General features: G+C 46.8%; 1 protein-coding gene and 1 long non-coding RNA gene across 2 annotated transcripts; one reads left to right on the top strand and one right to left on the bottom strand.

The window, feature by feature from the left end:
* Positions 1-330: 330 nt before the first annotated feature.
* Adi1 (acireductone dioxygenase 1) lies at positions 331-7,313 on the bottom strand. The gene is given in 4 exon segments (NM_199097.2): positions 331-1,214; positions 2,972-3,151; positions 4,419-4,538; positions 7,181-7,313. Coding segments are annotated over 4 exon segments (540 nt in total). The 5' UTR covers positions 7,301-7,313; the 3' UTR covers positions 331-1,094.
* Positions 7,314-10,198: 2,885 nt separating this feature from the next.
* LOC148005177 (uncharacterized) lies at positions 10,199-15,402 on the top strand. The gene is made up of 2 exons (XR_015622951.1): positions 10,199-10,444; positions 14,333-15,402. It is a non-coding gene; the product is annotated as an uncharacterized LOC148005177 (long non-coding RNA).
* The last annotated feature ends 5,847 nt before the right edge of the window (positions 15,403-21,249 follow it).

Below are 21,249 nucleotides of genomic sequence, written 5' to 3'. Positions count from 1 at the left end.
AAAAACAAATAACAAACCCACCAAAAATACTAGGTTGACAAAAGCTAGCAGATCGGTCCTTACTGACTGTAATTCTAGAGGGAGAGAAGCCAGGATGTACCTATACACATCTGAGTTCTAAGGCTAAGGCAACTTCAGTCACCCCCCGCCCCCCATGGCTCAAGCTTCCCTGCCTTTGTAGGGAAAGCAAGTCCCCAAACCATCACAGTGATCAAGGGTAATGGACATCTTCACATCGAGAGTGGCCACTCAGAGAACGGCCTACAGTCATCTCCTACAGCACAGATTATTGGGGTTTTCTGTAACTGCAACACATTACACATAAACATATTTCAGGGTTATTATTCTTTATTTGTTGTGCTGGGGCTCATGCCTGAGGCCTTGCATTTGCTAGGTTAGATCTCTACATCTACACTAGGTACCCCAAAGTGCTAATGTAGAAAAATCATTATTTTATTATTACTTCTTTTGAATCTTGATTGTAAAAGGACCCAAAGCTACACTGAAAATATCTACCTTGATATAGAAATTAATCATGTACATACATATAAAATCATGTAAAAATCTAAATTGGAGGCTTTAATGAACCAAGAAAAATACTGTATGTACACATAAGTACAATACAGCTTAGCTGTGAGCATACAATTAAAGTAATTTAGTTTGAAGAAAGAGGAACAACAACCCCACTTCCCCACCCAAATATCAGAGAGGGAGGAAAACATCATCTGGTTAGTTGTTCTGGGTATAACTGCCCTCTTCCAGAGAGCAGTTTCAACCCCCCCCCCCCAACTGACACCTACAGAAGGACCTTCTGGAAGATGAAGATTGGCTATGCATGAATATACATATACCCAGGGCTGCCATACCTCTAAGACTTGACAGAGAAAATTAATATCACTTATTCACATTCTCGTGGCTTCCATGTAAAAATCACTTTTACAGGTGCTTTTATTTAAAAGACTCTGATCTAACAATCTTACCAAAGACAGCTAGCCTAGCCTCCAGTCCATATAAGAGCAGAGAGGTGAGAATTTTCCAATCGGTTACCACAGCAGGAGATTCACACAGTGCGGCTTTCACTTTGAGGAGCACTGCTATGCTGTTCCTTCCAAAAACTTCACGTACTGTACCCGGGCATCAAAATGGTCAGCTGGCCGGTTGTATGGTGTCCATACAGGTTCTCCAACAAACAGCCGCATGGCCTTCACGTAGTTCTAGAAAACAAGCCCCACATCACATTGGACACTTCTACTCATCTATGTGGGAACCCCTGAAGCTGTCTCACCTACTTAGGGCTCAGCTTTGTCACCATAAGCATCTGCAGCTCCTGCTTAGAGTCCACACTGGAGCAGAAACAAGTCTGGACTCCACCCACCACCCTCCTACAGTGCTCCTGGGGACCAGCTCCAGGCCCTGCTGCTTGTTGGTAAGAGAATAACTTGTCAGCATTTGTCTAAACAGGAAATGCAGTCTCCACACAGCACTTACCTTTGCCCTACAAATAAACATGCCCAGGTAAAAATGACAAATGTATGTTACTTACAGAACTACTGACAGCCATGAGCAAAGTAGGAATATCACTAGGGATTCCCCACACAGTGCAGAAATCACAGTTAAATAAATCAGGATCAGGCATGTCTGACAATGCAATGTAAGCAAGAGGACGGGCTCTTTCTGCACCTCCCAGGCACACCAAGCAGAAAAAGTAACATGTACAGCCCAGTGCCTCCTGGGTAAAAGGAGGGAAGAATTGTGACTTGGGAATATACAAACACCCCCAAAGCAATGGTTCTCAACCTGTGGGTCGTAACCCGTTTAGGGGTCACATCAGATATGCTGCATATTGGAAAACTGCATTATAATTCATAATAGGAGCAAAATTGCAGTCATGAAATAGCAAAACATTTCACAACTGTATTAAAAGGTCCCACATTGGAAAGGGTGAGAACCACTGTTCTAAAGGAACTATTAAAATATAGACACTGGCACCCTTCAAGGATAAAACTGGGGCCATGAGGAACAGAAAAGAGGACACTCACTATTGATAAACACCCTATATCCATCTCATAATTTTTTAATTTTTATTTTATTTTTTCTTTTTGATACAGGGTCTCATCTAGCCCAGCCTATTCTTGAAACTTGATATATAGCTACAGGGGACCTTGAAGTGCTGATCTTCCCATCTAAACCTCCTAAATGCTGAAATAACAGGCATATGGCACCAGACCTGGCTTCCCAAATCTGAACTTTAAGCCATGTGCATTTATCTACTGTTCAGGGGAAGGCTAGAGAGATGGCTCAGTGGTTAAGAGTGCATATGCTCTTGGAGAGGGCCCAGCACAACACACATCAGGTGACCCACAATCACAACTCCAGTTCCAGAAGATCCAACACCCAACACCCTCTCTTCATTATGTGGGTACTATAATATATATATAATATATATATAATTAACTTGGGCTGAGGATGTTGTTAAGACGGTCTGTCCAGCATGATACATGAAGCCCTGGGTTCCATACCCAGCACCACAGAAATCAGGTTTGATGGTAAACACTTGTAATCCCAGCATTGAAGGTCAAGACAGGAAGATCAGAATTTCAAAATCATCCTCAACTACAAAGTGAATGTAGCCTGGAATACATGAAACCCTGTCTCAAAATCCAAAACTGATACTTAAATATGTCAGGATTAACCCAAATCATCCTGACCCCCTAAGAACTAATCCCTGTGCTCACTTCCGAATGACCAAAGCCATCACAGATGAATGCTGCCTCACTGTCCAACAAGAGCAAAGGTGAAATTCTGACCCTTCGCTCCCAGGCTCTGTAGCCACAGGCTCTTCTGGTTTCACTGGCCCTCTCTGAAGGAGCTGACTGGCCATGTGCCTAGGCAATGAGCCTCACACGACACAGTGGGTCATCACGGTCACCTGTGATGTCTATGCACAGGCCATAGCATGGCACACTCTTACCTTCTCGTCCAGCGTGAAGCGGTGATAAATGCCGGCAGGAAGCGTGATCATGTCCCCCTTCTCCATAGAAATCCGGATCCACTTGTCCTCCTTGTCCCTGACATCGAAGTACCCGCTGCCCTCCAGGATGTAGCGGATCTCCTCATCCAGATGCAGATGTTCCTCAAAGAACATCTTGATCTAGTGCAAGGGGGAGCCTGTGAGTTTCCTGGAGACCTGTCACACAGCCCTTACGGCTGGACTACAATGAATGATACATGTTATTAAAAGCATCAAGAGCTGAGCCAGGGAAAGGCACCTACCACCAAGATGATGTCTTAAATTTAATCCCCAGAACCTAAATGGTAGGAATGGTGGGAGCAAACTGAGACAGGGTCCCATGTAGCCCAGGCTGTCCCGGACCTTGCTATGTAGCTGAGATGACCTTGAACTTCTGATCCTCCTGTCTTCACCTACCAGTTGCCGAGTTTACCTACCTGAGACCATGCTCCATTCTAAATAACTCTATGCCACTAAAGGAATGGTCCCAGTGAGGTAAGTGGTCAGGTACACACCCTGAAGACACCACCCCTCAGTTCACAGGAAAACGTATCATACAACCACAACAAGTCTCTAGGAAGAGCCAGATGCAGAGCTATGAATCCCATGAAGAACACCCCAAGCCAATCCAAGCGTCACTGGTATATCTATCACACCCAGGGACACACCACCACCAGATTCATGATCCTCAAAAGAGCTGGAAGAAAAGGAATCAACCCAGCTCATTTTATGAGAACAGCATTGCAAAGGAATTTTAATCCAGCAACATGGCTGCTCTGGTAGGGGATCACATCCAAAGACCTAGGTCTGTGTGATCCAGCTGGAATGCAGACACATCACACACTTTTAATCCCTCCCTCTACCTGAACTACAAACATGCCCTTAGCCACACCTTTAATCCCAAACAATGAAAGGAAAGTTAGTTTACAGTAGGAAGCAACATGTTTGAACATGACATCTGAGAGGCACACAAAGTGAGGAGTCAGAGAAAGATTTCACAGAATGAGTCAGAGATAGGACACATCCAACTCTCGCTAGAACAGCAGAGGAAGGAGGTAACTTAAGAGAGCAGTGCACGGTGACTGTGGAGGAGGCAGTTTTGCAGAGATAGGTTGCAGAAGATTAGAACAGATGGCCAGAGTTTAGAGACCAAGCAGAGATTTTTCAGTCTGAAGCCAAGAAATGCCAGTTTGAATTGGTCAGCTAGAAGAGTTTTGAGTCAGAACAGCTGAGTTGAACCAGCCAGCCAGAGTTCAAAAAGAGCTGGAGCGAATGTATTCAGCAGGAAGCCTCATCTAAGTAAGACAATTACAAAGCATCACTCTGTCCCAAAACCACACTGAAAAGAAGTCTTGTGTTAGCAGGCAAGAAGGTAATGATTCTCTCCAAGCGGGGCCTGCTCACCCACCTTCTCCTCATAATTGGGAAGTGAATCTTTGCATATGGTGATGATATCCATCCATGAGTAGTTCCTTGTTTTCCGAATCTGTTCCAGTTCTGGATCATTCTCATACTTGTCCGCATCTAGCTATAAAAGTTTAAGCAAAGTGGAGGTCACCTTAGCACAAGGATGTACAGCAACTGAGCTGGGAGTCTAGCTCCCTGGTATAGTGCTTGCCTAGTAGTGCACAAGGCTCTAGGTCTGATCCCCAGCCCTATGTGATAGAAGCATAACAACGTGGTCCTTCCAGACCTGTAGCTGGATCATCTTAACAAAGCATTGGTTATTGTTTGCCAGTCAAAGCACGGCCCTTCACCTCCTCTCCCGATGGACTGTCCACTTTCACAGTGCCAAGGTGGAAATTCCAGTTCTGCTGAAGTCTTGCCTGCTTCTGCCAGCTGTCCTGCTGGGTCCTCCACATTTTCAGGTGCCAAGACACAGCTCACTCAGTGTGTGTGAGCACTCTGCCATCTTCCATGCAGCAAGTCTTACTTGGCTCTCTGTGGTCAGCATGCTTCCCAGGCCCACAGATCAAGCTCAATTTCACTGAGACGGACTGAGAGAGCAGCAATCCTCTGACTCCATTTGACTTTTCTGCTTCTCTCTGCCCCATCTGTCCACTCCAAAAGAAATCTAGATTCTAAATTAAAAAGAACCATTCACTACTCTTGTTTTTTTGTTTTTGTTTTTGTTTTGTTTGTTTGTTTTTGTTTTTGTTTTTTTCGGAGCTGGGGACTGAACCCAGGGCCTTGCACTTGCTAGGCAAGCACTCTACCACTGAGCTAAATCCCCAACCCCCATTCACTACTCTTAAAAATTACTGAATGGTGTTGTATGGCCCATGACTAATTCCAGCTATTCAGAATACAGAAGAGATTTATGAGTTGGGAGCTAGCCTGGGCTACATATCAAAAATCCATCTCAAAAAAAGAAAAAAAAAACAATGCATATGCATACCCTTTCATGGCAAGGTCCCACATCTCAAGTTGCCACTCACAATTTTTCATTTATCACAATCCTACCTTCTTTAAGGTTCAAAGCTAAGGACACCCTCTTCCTGACTGGATCTCCAATGCTCCTGGCAGAACTAATTTGAACCCTACATGAAACTACTGGCAACGAATTTAGTGGCGTTTAGCTTTGTTTTACAATGAAGTATACATTTTATTATCATGAAACAGCACAGCAACACACAGGCATCAATATAGTGTATGTATGTGCGTGTATCTTGCAGCATGCATGCATGTCTGGGCACCACTCTGGTGTCTAATGCCTACAAAGGCCAGGACAGAACATGAGATCCCCTGGAACTGGACTTCGATAGTTACGAGCGGATGTGGCAATGGAACCTGTGCTCTTAGCACTGAGCCATCTCTCCAGACCTAATGTATACATTTTCAACAACCCTGCAGCGTAATGCTGAATGTGCTCCTTCCTATCCCTGTGTGGAAACTTTATCACCCACAGGATGACACAAAAGAGGGCCTCCTGGCAGCGTCACGACCGCTCCTGATTGAGCGGAATGGCTTCGCTGCACTGGGGAGCCGTGTAAGACTTCTGTGAGAAGTTAGCTACAGAGCGGGTCTTCACAGACACAGAAAACACTTTATCCGGTTCCAGTCTCGACTGTACAGCCAGTTTCTGTTGTTTACGGATTATCCTGTGTATACACAAAGTCCTGAGTTTGACGCCTAATCTAAGGTATTCGTGATAACCGAAAGAAGGGATGAAGGCAGTATTTCAAAAGAAGCTCTCTCTCTCTCCCTCACACTCTGTAGTCATGAGGGGCCTTTCTGTCACCCTGCTCTATCCCCTATCCCTAGCAACTTCTGCCATGGGAGCAAAGACTAACTCCTCAGCAGGAATGCTAGAGGCCTTGCTGAGCAAACCTCCCACCCTCTCACCCTATCCCAACCCCACAACCCTGAGGCACTGCTTGCATTAGGTCACTTGGCTTCAGTTAACTAAAAGTCACTAATTTGGGAGGTCACTAGGATGACTTTTCAGAAACTGGAAGGCTGCGTTTTCTTTAAACCACTCAAGCCTGAGCTGGCATCCTACGAGTGACCTTTTGATTCAAGAGGACAAAAGTGCATCGCCACATCCGTCCCAGTGCAGAGCCTTGATTTCGTTACGTGCACACCGCGGATTCTTCTCCAAACACTTATTTCCCTGCTTCCGATACCAAAAATACCCTATCCCTTGCAGACGTAGATTTGAGTGTCACCCCCACCTTCATGTGGCTACTCCACACATCGACTCTGCAGGGTCCCCTGGTCGTTGCTTCAGCTGTGGGCACAAAATGTCGTGGGCAGACCTTCATGGTTTTAAGGGGCATGACTCTGCAAAGGATTCATCAAACGCTCCTCAGACATGGCTCCGGCCAGTTGGTTTGCACTTCATTTTGACCATACCAATATGGACAGGCTAGATCCAGTTATCCCTTCACCAACCCCAGATTCTCTGCGGCTTTCTCGTGTTTGAACTGTGTTGCCCGTGACATTACCATGTGACTGGCAGCTGGCTGTGCTTTTGCAAACATTAGCTATGAGCTGGAGCGAGTGCCATTGAGGAAAGCAGGCGCCACCAGTCTACAGTCTTCTCCGGGGATACAGAAATCTCTGGAAACAGCGGCCGTGCTGAGCTTGCGCAGTGCCCTAGATTCCCCCCCCCGGCCCCCCATGGCGTACGCGTGCGCAGGCGCGTGGTGCTCCGGCCTGCACTCGTACCTTCCAATAGAGCACTCCGAGCGTGCGCAGCTGCTCCAGTCCCACAGGGCGGTCGGGCTGTGCGCGGTGGGGCATCCGCGGGTCGGCCGTGGACTCGTCCATATACCAGGCCTGCACCATGGCGGCGACGGCTCCCACGAACTGGCTGAAGGGGACGGGGCTTAAACAAGCCGGAACCGTTGTGGGCGGGGTGTAGGGCGGGGCTGTCTGGAAGGCGTGGCCGCTCAGGTGGAATTGAGGAGTAGGAAGGAAAGGGTCTTCACTCTCAGATAAAAGCATGTCCACAGCCTTAGCAATTACGTGTCTACCCTGTTTTCCTTGCTGATGCTATGATAAAGTACTCTGACAAAGGCAGCTTTCAGACAGAAAGGGTTTATTTGGCTCACAATTTCAGGTTCCGTTCCATCATTGGGGGCAGCAGGAGCTTGAAGCAGCTAGTTCACAGCCAAGAGCAGAGAGAAATGAATGCATGCGTTGTTTACTAATGCTCAGTCCCTGTCTATTATTTATTTCTTAATTAATGTGATCTAGATACAACCCCCCATAGACAGGCCACAGGCCAACCTAATCTAGACCATTTCTCATTAATACTAGGTGATTCTGGCTATGTTAAGATAGATGGTAGTTAAAACGAACCGTCACGGAGCTGGAAAGATGGCTCCAGCCATTAAGAGCATTTATTGCTCTTTCAGAGAACCCTGAATTCCCTGCAGCCACCTGGTAGTTCACAACCACCCATAACTGCATAACCCATAAGTTCTGGGGGGATCCGATGCTCTCCTGAATTCTGTGGGTATGTTCACATGTGCAGCACCTCCAAGGCAAAACACTTCTAAATAAACCTAAAATAAATAAATAAAACTGACCTCCATGCTATCAGAAGCTGCAGCACAGCTTAAGGATGGGTGTTTCTTCTTCAAATAATCTGATTAAGTCCCATTGGTGGGACTTAGACCTCATGACGTGATAACACCGGCTAATTCATGATCTGCAAACAGCAAGCAGTGTTATAAAAAGTAAGGATGGCAAATGCTCGTCATCTCAAGGTTGGGTGAACAGAAGTGCACAAGATTATCACAAATAGATTTATGGAATACTGTCCCTTGGTGGGGTAGCCATCTTTGATAGAAAACAATGACCGTATTTTAAAAGTAAGACAACGGAGGCCCAGATAGCTTTAGGGAATTTTTGTGCACAGGAAGTACTAAGGCAGGGGCTTGAATTCAGGAAGCCTCACCCAAAAGTCTCTCCGTATAGCTGCTAAAATACAGAGCAAGAAGCAAAACCTTTGTTCGGCCGTAGAAATAACAGTCTTGAATCACGAAGGCCGCCCCTCGCCTGCTTCTGGCTAGAGTGGCACAGCAGGATCCCTGAGCACTGTCTGTTGGCATCTGACTTACAAAGAGATCGTTTTCTGTCCCAACTGGGATGAGAAAGGGCAGCAGGTTCATGCCAAGAAAGTCATACTTTAGAAATATAAGACGGTTGAGATGCCCCAAGGGATTGTGGAGGGAAACTCTGCATTCGCCAGCACCAGTTCAAGCAGAATCATGGAAACAGCACCGGCGGTCTCCTGCAGACATCCTGCCCACGAGAGCTCTCCTTTGAAGGAGACTCTTCTGAACTTGAACTATTTCTTCCAGAATAGCCAGCAGCAGCCCAGAATCATGTTTCATGACCAGAATTTATTGCCCCCTTTAAGAACCGGGAGAGAATAGTTCAGAGGTTTTGAAAGAGAGCTAGTCTCCTGCACATCTGCCTGGACTGATAGCCCTCTAGACTTTGAAACAATGTGAGGGTAGTGTATAGGTTCCCAGATAAGTCTTTCTTGTTGTTGCTATTGTTTTTTAGGTCAGGGTTTTATTATGGCTGGCTTGGAACTTTCAGACCAAGCTGGCCTCTCTAGTGCTGGGATTAAAGGTGTGTGCCACCAGGCCCAGCCCTATGGTGGTCATTTTTTAATATGAAGGCTAGTCTCAGGTTTGAGCCTAGGGGTACATTCATGTGATTCTAGCACTTGAGACATTTTGGCAGGAGGATTAAGAGTTTAAGGTCAGACTGTGCTAATAAGCAGGATTCAGTCTCAAACAATAGCAGTAGTAACAAAGCATGCTGGGAATTAGCCAGCACTGCATTTAAAAAAAAAAAATGAAAAAGAAAAAAAAAACCACGAAAACGTTTTTGCTGTTGTTATTGTTGCTGTCCTGTGGAATAGCCCTGGCTGACCCGGACTCGATTTATCTATGTGTCAACCACAGAGATCAACCTGCATCTGCCTCCCAAGTGCTGGGAATAAAGGCCTGCACTGCCACGAACGGTTTACAAAAACATTCTTAAAGATTTATTTTGGTTTTTTTTTTTAATGTGTATGAATGGTTGCTTGCATGCGTGGATATATACGCTGCACAAGTCTTTAATGACTGAAGAGGCCAGAAAAAGACATTAGGTCTCCTGGAACTGGAGTTACCAACACTTGTGAGGTACCAAGTGGATGCTGACAGCCAAACCAGGATTCTCTACAAGAGCTGCCAGTGCCCTTAACCACTCTACAGGCCCACAAAATATTCTTTAACTGGAAAGTCATAATATAATCCCAGCACTAGAGAGGCCAAGGCAGAAGGATAGTAAATTTGAGGCCAGCCTAGGGCTACATCATAAGAGCATCTCTCAAAAACAGTAAAATCGGGCTGGAGAGATGGCTCAGCGGTTAAGAGCACCCGACTACTCTTCCAGAGGTCCTGAGTTCAATTCCCAGCAACCACATGGTGGCTCACAACCATCTGTAAAGAGACCCGATGCCCTCTTCTGGTGTGTCTGAAGTCAGCTACAGTGTACTTATATATAATAAATGAATAAAATCTTAAAAAAAAAAAAGTAAAATCCTTAGCTCGCACAGCATTCCAAAGAGTTAACAGGATGTACCTAGCTCTGTTTAACTGTGGGTCCTGCTGTGTGCTACTAATAATTTTTATGTGATCACCATGTACCTACCTCTCCTGACCATGTGGGGGTAGGGATACATAAGTCATGAAATTTTATCTCGTTTGCAAAATAACAGGTTAGCCCTGCCTAGTGCATAGATGTAACCCAGAGAGACCTCACACAGTGATGAGCGGGAAACGTTGCCAGACTGCCAGAATTTTTGCACAGGTTGCTGACCACACTGCCCACCACGAACCTGCAGATTCACACAGTGGGTTGAATGGAGAAGGGGAACCTGGAGCTGAGGGAGCCAAGGTCTGCCCTCCACTGGGTCATATTCAGGTATGCAACTGTGGCCTCGGCTTCCTGTACACGGAATATTAAAACCTGTTCTCTGGTTGTGATTCAACAGGGTCAGTGGCCTTTCCCTGTTTCAGCAAGGACAGTTTTAAGAAATTCTTGTTCTTACCTTTGTTAACCTGTGTGAAGACCACAGCGACTGCTGAGAGGCCGGTAACATGGCTTGCCTCATCTTAGGAGCAGCGAGCTGAGCCTCCAGTGGGGTCATTATCCTATTACTTCTGCTATCCCGCAGTCGCCCCAAGCCTCACCACACTTTGAGAGGCCTATTTTTTGTCCTTACTATTTGGACACTTTAGGATGCAGATGGCGGAACTCCAACAAGTTTTCAATTCACACACCTGAGAAGGATTACAATGCTTTCACCGTGGCTGGACGCTGCTCTCCAATGTTAACCAGTCTTTCTCTAGCACATCTCCTCCCTCCCAATTCTTCTCTCTTTCCATCCTCCTCATCCTCCTCCCCCTCCTCTTCTTCCTCTTCCTCCTTTCTCTCTCTCTCTCTCTCTCTCTCTCTCTCTCTCTCTCTCTCTCTCTCTTTCTCTGTGTGGTGGCTTATTTATTAAAAACACACACACAGGGGTTGGGGATTTAGCTCAGCGGTAGAGCGCTTGCCTAGCGAGCGCAAGGCCCTGGGTTCGGTCCCCAGCTCCGAAAAAAAAAAAAAAGAAACACACACACACACACACACACACACACACACACACGTTGCTATAATATAAAACCTGAGGCTCTGTCTGTTCTTTATAAGAAAAAAGATTTATTTAGGTCACAGGTTGGTGAATTGAGGGTCCCAGTATTAGGCAGCCTCATCTGTTTGGCCTCTGGTAAGGAACACCAGCTGTGAGGCTTCACAGCAGACAGCACCATGGTAGGGACATGTTTGAGGGACACAGGAAGCCAGAGATGTTCTGGAGCCAGAGTCTTCTGTCGCCTTCTCTCACAGGAAGTATGTGGAGTCTAGAGAGAATTAATGAGTCCTTCTGAGGACAGTGGCCTAACTGCCTGTTAAAGGTCCTGCCACCTCTATACTGAGGACCAGCATGAACTTTCCACACACGGGCTCTGGGGATGGAGGCAAACCACAGGCAACTGTCTCTACAGCTTACTTGTAATTCAGAGGAAGGGCTCTTTTTGTAACATCTGGCATCCAGTCTTCTGGAAAATTCTAGTCGGCACAGCTAAAGCAAAAACAACAATAAAAACAACAAAAACCCCACCAAAACAAAAGAACACCTGTGGATATTTGTAGAACTGGGGTGTTTCTCTGAGCAGCAGCCACTTAGGGTCAGGATCAGTCAGGAGATGCTAAACAGAAACATGCCAAGGCAGATGTCCACACCCACCGCTTCTTGCTTCCTGTGTATCCAGTAGAGAAGGGACTTGAGGGACACAGGAGGCAAACAGAACTGCACTTGCTCTGGGCCCTCGGGCCCTCTTCATGGCCAGTTCTACTCAGACCCAGGCAGAAAACTGTGAAGCCCACCCATCTCGGAGCTTAGCTTCAAACTACTTTCCCTGCTAAGGTCAGAACTGAATTAATTCTTCACACTGGAAGAGCCCGGAGGGCTTTGTGTGGAATGAAAAAATGCTAAGGGGGGGTGTGTGGGCGTAATAACTAATTGAAGATGCAGCAATGGCTGGAAGCTACGTGAGACTCCGGGGTACAGGAGCTGGCATCGGACAACAAAGAACGGAAAATAACAGTACGGTCTGAAACTCAAGGGCCCATCTATAAATAAGCATGGCTAACCAGAAGACATGGATAATGAGAATCACTGAGACTGACATGGATCCCACACATCAAGGAAACCCAGCGAGTGCCTACCAGACAGGAAACAAGTATATTCTTGCTTCTGGCTTAAACGAGGGACGATCAATCCCAGAATACCTTTCGAAGCTAGTTTATCAAATGTTTTATTGAAGCTGGGTAGAGACAGAGAGATAGCTATCTCCACTTGAAAATAACCAATAAGATTTTTAAATTATTATCTGTGTATTAAGAAACAAGCCAGCTGGCAGTGGTGGCCACACATGTTTAAACTCCAGACCTCGAGAGGCAGAACAAGGTGGATCTCTGTGAGTTTGAGGCCATCTTGTTCTACAAAGTGAGTTCCAGGACAGCCAAAGCTACACAGAGAAACCCTGTCTCAAAAATTAAAAAAAAGAAAAAAGAGGGGTTGGGGATTTAGCTCAGTGGTAGAGCGCTTGCAAGGCCCTGGGTTCGGTCCCCAGCTCCGAAAAAAAGAAGAGAAAAAAAAAAGAAAGAAAAAAGAGAAAGAAAGAAAGGGGGGAGGGAGGGAGGGAGGGAGAGAGGGGGGGGGAGCAGGCCATTTGCACATGCAAATTTTTTAATTGAGAAAAAAAAAGGTAGGGGGCTACAATTCTCAACAAGGAAGCCATGCCTACAAACAGCTGTTTAGAGGCTACATTCAGCAAAATGTTGTTCAAATTAATTAAAAGGAAAACCTGCCACCTGATCCTAGTAATATGTCTCTGAAGGAAGCACAGATGACATGAGTATAATTCTAGACTCTTTTCCTAAAAGATCATAGGGGTACATGGTCAAGATGTCGAATGATCAGCTTTGCTCCTGGGACAAATACTTGATAAGATCCCCCTTGTCCTCAGAGTCAGGATTCCACTGCCTCCAAACATGCATTGAGACATTTCCATGTCACATTGGTTGAGGGAAATAGTAGGTCTCTTCAACACCTTGTGAAACTTCTGGTGCCCTGGATGGGGTTAGTACACACCTGTGACCTCAGCACTCTGAGGCAGAGGCAGGTGGATCTCTATGAGGCCACTCCCATCTGCACAGTGAGTTCCAGGCCAGCCTGGACTGCATAACGAACCTGTCTCAATAAATAAATAATAAACAAAACTTTCCAACATGTGAAATGGCAGACAGTCTAACCACCTCAGGTGAAGAAGCTGTTCAACGATCTTGCTATCTGGGGAGGCATGACGGCATCTACTACTTCTGAATGTTACACAAAACATTCTGTGATAAACCCTATGTCGTGGCATTGGGTAATGAGGCCATGGGAGGAAAGCAGAAACTTGAGACCGAGTGAAGCAAGGATTGAGGAGTCTGATAGACCAGTCCTAGCAGGCAAGGGAATGTAAGAGTAATTGATGGAGAAAGTGGATTATGCGGATAGACTTTCATAGAGCGGTTCTCACGGTGACAGGTTCTCACTGGGCAGGTAGGTACCTGGCTGCCAGGCCAATGACTAGCAGGGCTCCACATTGAAAGAGCTAATACCCACGTCCATGAGCCGAGGTGGCAAAGCCATCACTGCCCCCAGCCTCAGCCTCTACAATAGAATCCCAATCTCAAATCCTCTACACTGTGTTACTTCTGACTAGGGGCAACCTGACTTCTAAGACTCACAGTGGGATTGGAGAGATTGCTCAGGGCCTAAGAGCATTTGTTGCTGGTGCCTTACAAATCCATTTCTGGCCTCTGAGGGCACCAGACATGGTCATGGTATACAAACATACATTCGGGCAAAACATCCACACACATAAAAATTAAAGAGAGAAAAGAGAAGCCCCAAGAATAGCACTCTCCCCCTTTCCAGGCTGTCTCGCTGGCTACAGAGCCCATCAGCATGAAGATTTCCCTGGTATGATAAGGGCATCCTTTTCCTGGTCTCTTCTCCACTGTGCATCCCTCTGTACCATGGGCACTACCCCGGTGTCCTCAGAGTGGTCTTTCTTTCCCTCCAGGTGTGGGCAGTCTGTGAAAGCCCTCTAGACTACCTCTGTGACCTGGTGCCTGCGTCCTAAGGCACTTCAGCAGTCTGCTGAATCTGTTCAAGGATGACACCTTTTTCTTATTTTGCCCCTTTCGCTTTACTTCCAGCCTTCGCAGAGATTTGAGTGCAAGCACTCAGGTCATTTTCCATGGTGGCCCTCCCAAACTCAGGGCTACTCTTCGAGAGGCCTAGATCGGCCAACCGCAAGCAGCCTCTTTGGATGCAGCCACACATTTCAGCAGTATAAACTCCAGCCAGATTTTAAAATCTTGTCAGGTGTGTGCCCTTAGGCGTGGGAAACAACTGAGCAGCAAGGGCACAGGCTGCTCACTGTTCTGGGGAGACGCTGATTGCAGAGGCTGGAATGTAAACAAGAACCCTCAAGCTGATGAAGGGCGCCTGCTCTGACATTTCCTTCCTGTCACACAAGTTTCCTCCAGGGAGCTCTCAGCCTCCACCGTGCTCATCAGAACCATCCTGACAGCCCCGTGGGGCTTCAGCTGTGACAGGAGGCGTCTAAATCCTAGTGGAGTCAATTCAACCTACACTGCAGAGAGACTCAGCTTGTTTAAAACTGCCCCGAGATGGGGCTCATATTAGAGAGGCAAGCCAGGAGTGACTACAGAGATCAGGAGAAAGCACTATCAGGGCATCTGAGGCCTGCTCCGCTCTACATGAGCCTCCCGCTACCCGACTGCCATTGACTAGGCACACGAAGGCCAAACAAGAAGGATGCCATGTGTGACACACTTCTGGTTGTATGCATCAAGGAGTGTCTGGACTCGGTTAGGTGAAGTGGGAAAACTCACCGTGAATGTGGGCAGCACCATTCTTCGGGCTAAGAGCCCAGGAGTGAGAAGGCAAGGCTGAGTGCTAGCACTCTTCTAGATGCAGATGCAGATCCTGACTGCAGAGGCGGCGTGACCAGCTGCCTTACATCCCTCTGCCATGGCTTCCCTGCCAGGATGGACGGTACTGCCTCAAACCATGAGCCAAAATAAATACTTGCTTGTATAGCTTTTGCAAAGAACTTACGACAAAAGTAAACAGTACAACATCCCAACACCTTGGTAGCCGTTGAAAACATAAAACACATAGGAAGAAGAAGAATATTTCATTCTCTAGCGGGATGTGTGCAACTCAAACCCAGCACAATTTTTAAAATAATGCAAATGGTTCTGTTGCTCTCTGTGTGTGCACATCTGTCTGTCTGTCTGTGTCTACACGTATGGGTGTATTTATGCCATGCCGTGTGTGTGGTGAGAGGACAATTTGCATGAGTATGTTCTTTCCTTCTACTGTGTGGATTCCAGGGATGGAACTTGGGGCCTCAGGCCCGCTGAGCCATCCAACAGGCCTCCCCTGCAAATTGTCTGAGCTTGGAGTCAGGTTAATCCCGCCCACCTGTTCCAGGATGGTTTTTCAAGTTACTTGTATGAAGTCATCTGAGACCATCTGCTTCTTAGGAATGTGACAACATTGAAAGGACCTGTGGCCTAATGCTTAAGATAAGGACTCCTGGGACTGTAGCTCCCCATTTTCCAGCTCTGGAGAGGTCCTGAGCGCCCTGTGAGTTCATACTGTATAACTCGACAACATGACCATGCCATGCTATAGTTAAGCAGAAGGTTTGTATTGTAGATATGAGGAAGAACAGTCAGTGGCATCTGGATGAATCCAGAGCCAAAAAACAAAGCAGTAGTAGACTGGACATGGCCAGGACACTGGACCTGGCCATTAGAGAAACAGGAACCAAGCAGAAAGAGGAAAAAGGGAGAACGCATAGCCAATATAGCAGGGTTATAGGGAGAACTGAACAGCTGGGAGAAAGGAAGCCTGTGAACTGGAAAAGTTTAAGGTGGTAGGGAGAAAAAGAGCTAGATAATCATGATACTGAGGGAGCCTGGAGGCTACCATGCACTTTGGTATGCTAATAGGCACAAAGACAGCCATTTGTCCCTTTCGCCTTTTGGGATTTGGGGAAATGGAATTTCCTTTGAACTTGGTAACACAACACACAGAGATGCCTCCTGTACACATGGGGACTCAAGCCACAGCCAGGTAAGGAGACAGTGCACTGACATAGCAAGCGTCCAGGAGAGCAGGTGTCTGGGTGGCATGTGCCCAGTGATGGGGTAAGCAGCCAGCAAAACTTAGTCACCAGGTCAAACAGGGCTTCCCTGAAGAACAGAGAGTGGCTCTTGGCCAAGCAGTCTGCAGAGGTATATTAATTCAGTGATATATTTTCGGATGCCAGGAGATAATCGAAGCATCGCATCCTAAATGGCGAAGGTTGAGAGCCCCATCCCACCCCCAGCGGGCTCTCTCGAATGCTCTCCAGCCATTCCCACCTGAGTGGGACGTGTGAGGAGACTGGCAATTAGCTCTCAGGCAGTAGGAGAGCCACGAGGACTGGAAGGAGTGCAATGAGTGCCCTCAGCAGGCGCTGGGGCTGCACGCCTGGGAAGTGCAAGGCAATTAGCAGGGAATGCAAAGAGGAGGCCACAAGCAGTTATGACACTGGCTTGCTAGAGACAGCCGCTTTTCTGTGCAGGAACAATATACTCGGCTGCTAATTACATTAGAAACTGGAATCGCTGAATGGCTTTGAGATTTCTTAGCATGTCTACATCCCTGAGTGCACTCCCCAGCACACCCACCATGTCAGTCCATTTAGTGCAGCTGCGGTAGGCCACCAATTAGGGTCTTCTTTCCATACCCACTGTGGTCCTGGGGGTTGAACCGGGACCTCATGCACAAGGCTCTATTCCCAGTTACCAATGACCAGTTTTGGTATCCATGTGGTGGGTAAACAGAAGCAGGCAGCTGATAAGGGACCAGTGTTGAGGGCAGCTGAAAGGGGTGGATACCTACAGGAGCTGACACAGTTGACGGATGGAAGAAACAATGTTCCAGTCCCCGTACTTTTTTTTTTTTTTTTTGGTTCTTTTTTTTCGGAGCTGGGGACCGAACCCAGGGCCTTACGCTTCCTAGGTAAGCGCTCTACCACTGAGCTAAATCCCCAGCCCCCCAGCCCCCATACTTTATTCTTTCTCCCAGAGCTTATATATCCCAGCAAAATCTTTCAAGCAGTATAAAATTACAATGTGTTTACGTCTTACTTTTCTTTTAGTAAATGATTATTTTTTTTTAAAAAAAAAAGTATGTTCTCCAATACCTTTGCAAGAAATAACATTATGTAGTACAGGTAAAGAAAACAAATTGATCCCCAAAACCCACATACATTTGTAACTAAGCAACTTGTTATAGATTAACAAAGGGTAAGCAAGCGAGCAAGGTAGTTTTCTCAGCCAGTTTCTCTTTCTGGCAGGCAGCAAATTTCTGTTACAAAGAAAGGAGTAATTACTTTATTATTTATCTTTAAAAGTAATCTTGTAAAAATCTTAAGGGAATCACAAATCTAAACTTTTATGTGAAAATTCAGTCATACGTACCTTAAATCCTTAGAATGCATATCTACTCATCAGCGATCCTTAATAAATCATACCGGGAAGCTGAGGGCAAACATGGGGATAAGAAATCAGTCCTCACCAGTCCAGCCTCAGTGAGAGTCACATCAGCCAGTGCTGCCATTGTTTTTGTTCCCTGACCATAAAGGGTCCCTAGCTTAATGAGTAAGAGTGTGCCTTTCTGAACTTCAGATTGTACATGATTTTCTGTACAAGAGCCAGTACTAAAAACACCTCCACCTAGCTTCACCAACAACTTAATTTTTCCAAATGTTTCCTAAGAGTCACAGTCATTGGTGACAATCTACAGCTCTAAGTTCTTTCCTAGGGTGTGTAGTGAATCATTAATCCGCTCCAGCAGCAATGCCTGAACGAGATCCAGCACTGTTATTGTGGTGTCAGAGATGCCTTCCAGGGAGGAGGCCCCTTAGAGTTTTTATACAATTCTTAGGAGGGATGTGAGAGCAGCAAGAAAAGCTGAACTCCATAACAGCGTGAAGTCCTCAGGACACATAGTCCTCGGGGCTGGCCACACGGAAGTGCACCCACCTGGCTGTGGTAACCCAAGGACTAAATTCCATGAGTTCCAAGGCCATTGTCCCTCCTTCTGGACTCAGCACCCAGCCCTCTTTTCTATGTTTAAGACAAGACTCTCATGAAGTTTCTCAGTCATATGTACCTTAAATCCTTGAACTTGAAATCCTCCTGCCTCAGGTTTGATAGGCCATACCTGACAGGTAGGGACCGATGTTTCTCATAAGGAGTGGGTATGTATCAGTGAAGATCTCCTTTTAAAAAGCCACAAATAAGGGTGTGGAGAGATGCCTCAGCCATTAAGAACACTAGCTACTCTTGCCGAGGACCAAAGTTTGGTTCCCAGACATTAGGCAGCTCACAACTATCTGTAACTCTAGCTGCAGGGGGTGGGGGGAGGGGAGCCATGGCTTCTGGCCCCCCCTGGCACCTGGTCTACCTCCCTAACACCCATTTTTAGTTACTTGTCTGTCGCTATGATAGATCATCATGACCAAGGCAACGCATAGAAGGAAGGATTTATTTGAGGTTTAAGAGTCCAGAGGGGGGGTTGGGGATTTAGCTCAGTGGTAGAGTGCTTGCCTAGGAAGCGCAAAGCCCTGGGTTCGGTCCCCAGCTCCGAAAAAAAAAAAAGAAAAAAAAAAAAAGAGTCCAGAGGGATGTTCATATGTTCAGAGGGATTCACGGTCCTATGGAGAAGTATGGCAGTCGGCCCCAGGCATGGCAGCAGGAACAGCTGAGAGCTCACACCTCAAACTGCAAGTAGGAAGCAGAAAGGGTGTCTTTGTCTGTGTCCTATTGCTGTGGAGAGACACCATAACCAAGGAAACTCTATAAAGAAAATCAGTTAATGGGGCGGGCTTACAGTTCAGAGGTTTAGTCCATTATCACCACGGTGGGAAGCATGTTGACCTCCAGGCAGACGTGGTGCTGCAGAGGTAACTGAGAGATCTACAAGGGGATTGATGTGAGGCAGGAAGAATAACACTGGGCCTGGCTTGAGCTTCTGAAACCTCAAAGCCCATCCCCTGGAACTCTTTCCCCAAGACCACAACTATAATCACGCCACTCTCTCTAGGCCTGGGGGGGGGGGGGGTCTGTTTTCATTCAAACCACCACAGGGGGCAAACTCAAAATGTGCCAGTCCTTCAGCTCTTGAACCTCACCCTCCAGTGACATACTTCCTCCAGCAAGGTCACCCTTCCTTAGCCTTCCAAACAGAGCTACCAAATGGGGACCAGGCATTCACATGCCCTTAATTGTAGTGGCATCTCATTGAAAGTGCTACACCCATAACTTAAAAAGAAAAAAATTTAAAGCTATTGATAGGCTGGGGGTGTGGCTAGTTGGTAGACTGCTCTACTGATAGGCTAGGGATGTGGTTAGTTGGTAGACTGCTCCACTGATAGGCTGGGGGTGTGGCTAGTTGGTAGACTGCTCCACTGATAGGCTGGGGGTGTGGCTAGTTGGTAGACTGCTCCACTGATAGGCTGGGAGTGTGGCTAGTTTGTAGACTACTCCACTGATAGGCTGGGGGTGTGGCTAGTTTGTAGACTACTCCACTGATAGGCTGGGGGTGTGGCTAGTTGGTAGACTGTTCCACTGATAGGCTGGGGGTGTGGCTAGTTGGTAGACTGCTCCACTGATAGGCTGGGGGTGTGGCTAGTTGGTAGACTGCTCCACTGATAGGCTGGGGGTGTGGCTAATTGGTAGACTGCTCACTAGTATGCACAAACCCCTGTCTTGTCCTCGCTTAGCATGGTGGTGCACACATATAACCCTAACACTTAGGCTGAGGTAGGATTTTATCTTAGAGGGCCTAAACTGAGACCCTACCTCTAAAAGAATGAGCCATGTTTGGTGGTACAGGCCTGTCGTCCTAACTACTCTGAAAGTTGAGTTAGGGAGTAACTCAAGGACTGGATACTGAAAGTCCAAGGCAGACCCAAGCAATTTGGCAAGACTCTGCCACAAAATGTCAAAGGAGGGAGCTGAGAACAAGGGCTCTTGTTGCCTGTAATACCAGCACTGGGGAGGTAGGGACAGTCAGTAACTAGGGTTTGTTAACCAGTCTAGCTAAATTGGTGAGCTCCGGGGGCCAGAGTCAAAAACAAGGAGATTGGACGGCGGCACACGCCTTTAAACCTAGCACTCAGAGGCAGGGGTAGGTGATCTGTGAGTCTGAGGCTAGCTTCCTTTACAAATCAACCTAAGATCCAGGTCAGCGAGGGCTGCCACATACTGACACCGTATCTCAAAATAAGGTTGAGCGTGACTGAATACACCCACCATACACCTCCATATCCACCTGCACACAGGAATGAGAACATACACAAAGACAGCAGCATGAGCCTATAACCGTGGCACCGGTGGATTACTGCGGCTCGGCTGGCTCAACACAGGATGTGGGGCTGGAGAGATGGAGGACAGCTCAGAGTACCTGCTGCTCTTCTAGATCCAAGGTGAGGTCTGAGCACCACCAACCACAGCTCCTGTGGACCCACACCCTTCTTCCAGGCTCTGGATAGTGCCAGCACACACGGACACGAACACGTAAGTGAAAATGTAAGGTGGTTTTAGGATGCATTTCAACTGTAATATGTACACATTCCTTGAGACACCGGTATGGCCAACTGTATTATACATCCATTTCCAAAAAGCAATTTTATTATGAATCACACACCCCTCAATTACAGTCAAGTCCCAGTGTCACAGGACTTCTCACATGGCGTCCTTAGCAGTGTATTACCCTAGTGTTTGAGCTTGACTGCGACACACTTCATGTAAAACACATCAGAAGAGTTGGCTTCTGACCAGTAGACAATCTTCACACCAAACTAGTAATAAGGACTTTGCTTTCTATAGAACCTTCAAAAGGTGTCAATGGAAAGGGGATGGCTTGGAAAGGGGACTGTTGGGGAGGGAGGACAGATAAGACAGGGTTATGGGTTGTCAATCATGCACATGTATGAAGACATAATGAAACCCATTTTGTATAATGTCTGCTAATAAAATTTTAA

Source organism: Rattus norvegicus, chromosome 6 (assembly GCF_021556685.1).
Source record: "Rattus norvegicus strain SHRSP/BbbUtx chromosome 6, alternate assembly SHRSP_T2T, whole genome shotgun sequence".
Taxonomy (NCBI): domain Eukaryota; kingdom Metazoa; phylum Chordata; class Mammalia; order Rodentia; family Muridae; genus Rattus; species Rattus norvegicus.
This window is presented reverse-complemented; position numbering and strand designations above follow the sequence as displayed.